Source organism: Trichosurus vulpecula, chromosome 6 (genome assembly GCF_011100635.1).
Source record: "Trichosurus vulpecula isolate mTriVul1 chromosome 6, mTriVul1.pri, whole genome shotgun sequence".
In the NCBI taxonomy this organism is placed as follows: domain Eukaryota; kingdom Metazoa; phylum Chordata; class Mammalia; order Diprotodontia; family Phalangeridae; genus Trichosurus; species Trichosurus vulpecula.
Genome location: NC_050578.1, coordinates 284,541,615 through 284,546,964, shown reverse-complemented (window position 1 = coordinate 284,546,964; position 5,350 = coordinate 284,541,615). Strand labels below are relative to the sequence as shown.

The window sequence follows — 5,350 nt, the reverse complement described above, 5'->3', positions numbered from 1 at the left end:
ACTCCGCGCATGGGCTCCTGGCGGCCCGGGGCGCGGGCGCGCGCGGCGGGCGGGGGCGCGGCGGGCGGGGGCCCGCTCCTCGGCCCCGCCCCACGGCTAGCGCGCACGCACAAGGACGTCCACTCGGACCCGCCCACCCTCCCTAGCCGTCAGCATAGCATAGGCTCTACCCCCTCGTCCACGCTCTCTGAACGGCTCTGACCATTGGCTGAGCCTCCTGCCCATCACTCCCTGGAGCCAGCCCTACTCCCCTTTGGAGAAGTAGGTTGGCCATCAGGGTCTAGTTTCCTATTGGCTGAAGCGTCTGCCCATTGGGCCCCGACCCTATCAGTGGACTGAGCGGCCTTCTAGGCACGGCCCACTCCAGGATCCTTTTCGCTGTTGGCTGGGAGGTGAGAAGGGAGAGCATTCCAGGCAGAGGGAGCTGCCCGGACGGTGCTAGGGCCGGTGGAGCTGGAGGGCCTTGCGGAACAGCAGCAGGCCAGTTTGGCCGGTCTGCAGCGTGCACGGAGGAAGCTGATGGATAAAGAAGGAGGCTCTCTGCAGAGGAGCAGTGACCCCTGGGCAATGGGGAGCCAGGGATGTCTCGACTAGGGGAATGACCGTTGGGCGGCTCCATAGATGTAGGTCCCCAGCAGCTGGTGGCCGGGGGAAGGAGCCCCCAAGCGGGCATCGTCACAGCCCCTGCCTCCCAGGGGGCTTGTGAGGGTCCCGTGAAAGAAGGTGAGTGAAGCTTTGCCACAGTGCAGAGAGAGGGTTGAGGCGACCCTCGTTATTATCAGCCCTTGGGATGGCACTGATGAAGAACCCCGTGCGAGAGGAAAACGGTGCCCTTCCCCTGGACGCATGTCCTGGTCCGTGTCTCCCTGAGTTTGCGAGTACAGAGTGAGAATGGGGAGGCGGGAGGCAGCTCAGCCGAGGCTCCCTCCGGACACCATCAGCCAGGACCGTGGGCAGCAGCAGGTCAACCCAGGGTCCGAGTGGCGCCTCCCTAACTCCACCGGGGCACCGCTCCCTGGGAATACAGAGAAAGGCCGACGCAGCCCCTGCCTGAGCCTGAGCGGGGGAAATCGGGAAGTCACCACCGCCCGGAAACCGATCAGAGGAGACTTCCTCTAGGTAGAAGGTGGGAGAGGTGGAGGTGAGGTGAGGATGGGCTGCATTCCAGGTGGGGGACACAGTCAAAGAAAATGCTGGTGTCGGGAGATGGAGTGTCTTGTTCAAAGAGCAGCCCGAAGGCCGGTGTCTCTGGGAAGCAGCCACGTTGACCTTGGAGGTAATAGGGAGAAGCAGGAATTAATTGGCAGGGGCCGGGTGATTGCGATGGTCAGAGCAGTGGCTCCTCTGTAGTGAGCAAACCTGGAGCAGGGAGAGTGACCAGCAGGTGGTTACAATAGGCTAGGAGTGAGGCAACAGGGTGTGCACCAGGGCTGCAAAGGAAGAATCTCAGGGTCACACTGAGAGGCTGGAACAGGTGTCAACGCCAACCAGGGTGGACACATGAGGGAGAAGTGAACCTGGGGAGGAGCTGCAGACTGAGCAAACAACAGCAAATGACAGCTCTGCTGCTTTGACCCAGGAATAGGGGAGACCAAGGGTTTCAGGTACAGCTAAGTCTAGAGCCTGCAGCAGAATGAATAAACAGGGCAGGCAGCCCAGACCAAATGGGAGCTTCCATTTCTGCCACCCTGGACCTGGAATGCCTTCCACCTGGCTTACTCTGGCTGAGTCTAGTAGCAGTTTACTGGAACTTGAACATGGAGCAAGCCCACAGTTGTATTGCTAAGACCCAAGTCCACATCAGGAACTTGCAGAACCCAAACCAAGAAGGCAGGGATTAGCCTTCACAATACAAATATAAATACAATAAACATGTCTTTACCTATTTTGTGCCAAGCACAATGCTAAGCACTGGGAACACAAATAAGAAAAACCAAAGTCTCTGCCCTCAAGGAACTTACAATCTAATGGGCACAAAAGGAAATGGGAAAGTAGAATGGGGTGGAGGTGGGGGAGCATGATGATGGAATCCAAAGAGGGCAGCTGTTGGGAAATGAAGAGGTGCCTGGACTTCTGAACCCTCTTTTAAATGGAGACTTTGGGAGGAGTTTTTTGCTCTGCCTTCCAAGCCTCCAATCAGAGGTTACTGAGGTTCCCAATGAGGTGTGAATACCAAAGTTGATGAAATCTCCATGAGTTTGGGGGTAGGGGGGAGGGAGGGGGGAGGGAGGAATAACTAGTGCCATCTGAATCCGAAGCATGATAACCCTGCATCAAGACCACTTTGGAAGCAAGGCAGGACCCAAGAGGACCAAACATGACTCAGTCATTACTTTTGCAAGTGTGCAGAGCCTGACCCTTACATGAAGTTTAAAGTCAGGAAGGAAGGAAGAATGAGTAAACAAAAAAAGAATCCTACCATAAAAAAGCTATTATGATGACAGGGACACTCAACATAAATCCAAAAGAAGAGAATGGCTCCAAAAACATCTACAAACCAAACTTCAAAGAATAACACAGCTTGGGCACAAGTTCAAAGAGAATTCCTGGAAGAGATGAAGTAAGAGTTAAAAAAAAAAAAAGCTAAAACATTTTTTATAAATTAAGTGAGAATTTTGGAGTAAATAATTGAAAAATAAAAGGGAGGAATGGGGGAGAAAATTGGAAAAGAATGAGAGCTACAGAAGAAAGAATTGGAAAGAGAATTAACAACTTAGAACAAGAGGCATAAAACTTTAACCAAGTAACAGACTTCTACTTAAATTATAATGTACCAAATAGAAGTTAATGGTTTCTGTTTAAGGACAAGGAATATTAAAGTCAGAAGACTGGGGAAAAAAAAGTAGAAGAAACTACAATAAACCCCATTAAAAAAGAAAAATGATGTAGGGAAAAATAAAAAGTCAGGGAGAGATACTTTAAGAACCATTGGACTACCTATCATATTTCAAGAAATAAAAGAAAACTGCCCACATCTCTTAGAACCAGAGGGCAAAACAGAAACAGAAAGAAGTCACTTCCTGAAAGAAATCTCAAAATGAAAATTCCCAGGAACATTGTAAACAAAATCCCATGCTTCCAAGTCAAAGAAAAAATACTGTAAATAGTCAGGAAGAAAGAATTCAAGTCCCAAGGGAACTCAATGTCACACAAGCTTTAGCAGCCACCATAAATAAGGGATGGAGAGTTTGGAATATAATATTTCAGAACCCAAAATATAAAGGCTTACAGCCAAGAACTACTCAGCAAAACTGAGTATAATCCTATAAGGATGCAGCCAAAGCAGTTCTTAAGGGAAAATGTAGCACTTTCATTAAGAAAATAGAGAAAGAACAGATCGACAAATTGGTCAAGCAACTCAAAAACAAAAACAACAAGCCAACAAATTTAGAAATCCCAATTAAATGCCAAAATAGAACTACCGAAAATCCTTTCTTTTCCAGCAGATTACACTTTATGTCATTCCCGCTTTTTCTTTTGTCCTCAACCTCTCCCTGTCTTCTGGCTGCTTCCCTATTGCCTGTAAGCACACCCTGTTCTCTTCCCTTTCTCAAAAGCCCCACATCTGATTTATCCATCCCTACTGCCTATGATCCCATATCTGTCTTCCCTTTTGTTACTAAACTCCTTGAGAAGCCTACCTACAATTGGCACTTCTGCTTCTTTTCCTCTCACTCTTCTACTCTTGATAGTCTGGCTTCAGATTTTATAATTCATCTGAAACTATTTCCAAAGTCGCCAATGATCTCCACTCCTGTTGATCTGTATCTGGCCATTGTACCTAGATGGCTCCGGAGGAGAGAGTGAGGCTGGTGACTTTGCTCAGACATCCCTCACTTAAATCCAATTCACTTCTATGCCATGGCATCACCTCCCTGGTCTGATTTGAGAACAAAGGACAAATAACTTGTATTGTTATAAATATATATGATTTGTATTGTTATAAATTTGACTCACTTTTCTATATATTTCAGAAATTAGGACTTTGTCAGAGTAACTTGCTGTAAAAATTTTCCCCCAGTTTTCTGCTTTCTTTCTAATCTTGGCTGCATGGGTTTTGTTTGTGCAAAACCTTTTTAATTTAATGTAATCAAAGATCCATTTTACATCCTGTAACACTCTCTATTTCTTGTTTGTTCATAAAGTCTTCCCTTCTCCATATATCAGACATGAACCATTCCATGTACCCTCAAATTTTTTTTATTCCATAAATTAACCCATTTATTGTTGGACTATGGGCTACAGGTATTCGATAAGAAGATTTTACTGGTCTTTCAATTCCTTCAGTCTTCTGATGGCAGATTTGACTGTGACTGCAGAGGTGGTATTGTAGGTCCATGCACCACCAGCTACAGTTTTCATACGGCATCCACAATGCCAGATACCCACAGCCCGTCTCTTCATTTTGGTCTTGCCACAGAAGGAGCAGGTATACTTGGCATGCTGGCTAATTTCAATTTTCTTCACCATTTTTCTGAGGGATGCACCATAACATGTTCCATATTTACCAACAATTCCGACCTTCTTGGTGCGTTTAGCCATGTTGCCAGTCACGGGGCTGGAGCTCGGAGAGGCGTACCCAAAAATTTTAAGTAAAATATTAGCAAGGAGGCTGCAGCAACATATCACAAAGGTTGTACTCTATGACTGGGCTGGATTTATGCCAGCAATGCAGGCTTTATCCAATTTAGGAAATCTATAAACAGTTGCCTATATTAATAAAAAGAACAAGAAAATCATATGATTATACTAATAGATGCAGAAAAGGCTTTTGGCAACATACAACACTCATTCCTGTTTTTTAAAAGGACACAAAGAAAGCAAAGGAATGAATGAATTTTGCCTTAATATGATAAGCTGTATCCATATAAAACTAAGAGCCAGCATTATCTGTAATGGTGATAAATTAGATCTCTCTAATGAGATCAAGGATAAAGATGATGTCCATTATCATCATTATTATTTGATGTAGTGCAAGAGATGCTAGCCATAGTAATGAGGAAAGTTGAAGGAATAAAACTAGGCAAAGAGGCAACAAAACCATCACTTTTTTTTTTTTTGCTGATGAAAAGATAGACAATGAGAGGGCATCAACTAAAAAATTCATTGAAAAAATTAACAACTTCACCAAAGTTGCAAGATAGAAAATAAGCTTTACATAAGGTACCAACTTTATGTGTATATTACAAAACAAAACAAAAATAAAAAATAAAACCCAGCAGTAAGAGATAGAAAGAGAAAGTCCATTTAAAATAACTACAGAAACTATAAATTACTTGGTAGCCTACCTGCCAATTCATACGCCAGAACTATATGAACACAATTATAAAATATTCTCTATAAAATACAC

The 5,350-nt window shown here is 45.2% G+C and overlaps 1 protein-coding gene across 1 annotated transcript; it reads right to left on the bottom strand.

The window, feature by feature from the left end:
• Nucleotides 1-4,194: 4,194 nt before the first annotated feature.
• On the bottom strand, nt 4,195-4,542 carry LOC118854174 (60S ribosomal protein L37a-like). The gene has a single exon (XM_036764524.1). It carries the CDS (start codon nt 4,540-4,542, stop codon nt 4,264-4,266), a length of 279 nt encoding a protein of 92 aa, XP_036620419.1. The 3' UTR covers nt 4,195-4,263.
• Between the last annotated feature and the right edge of the window lie 808 nt (nt 4,543-5,350).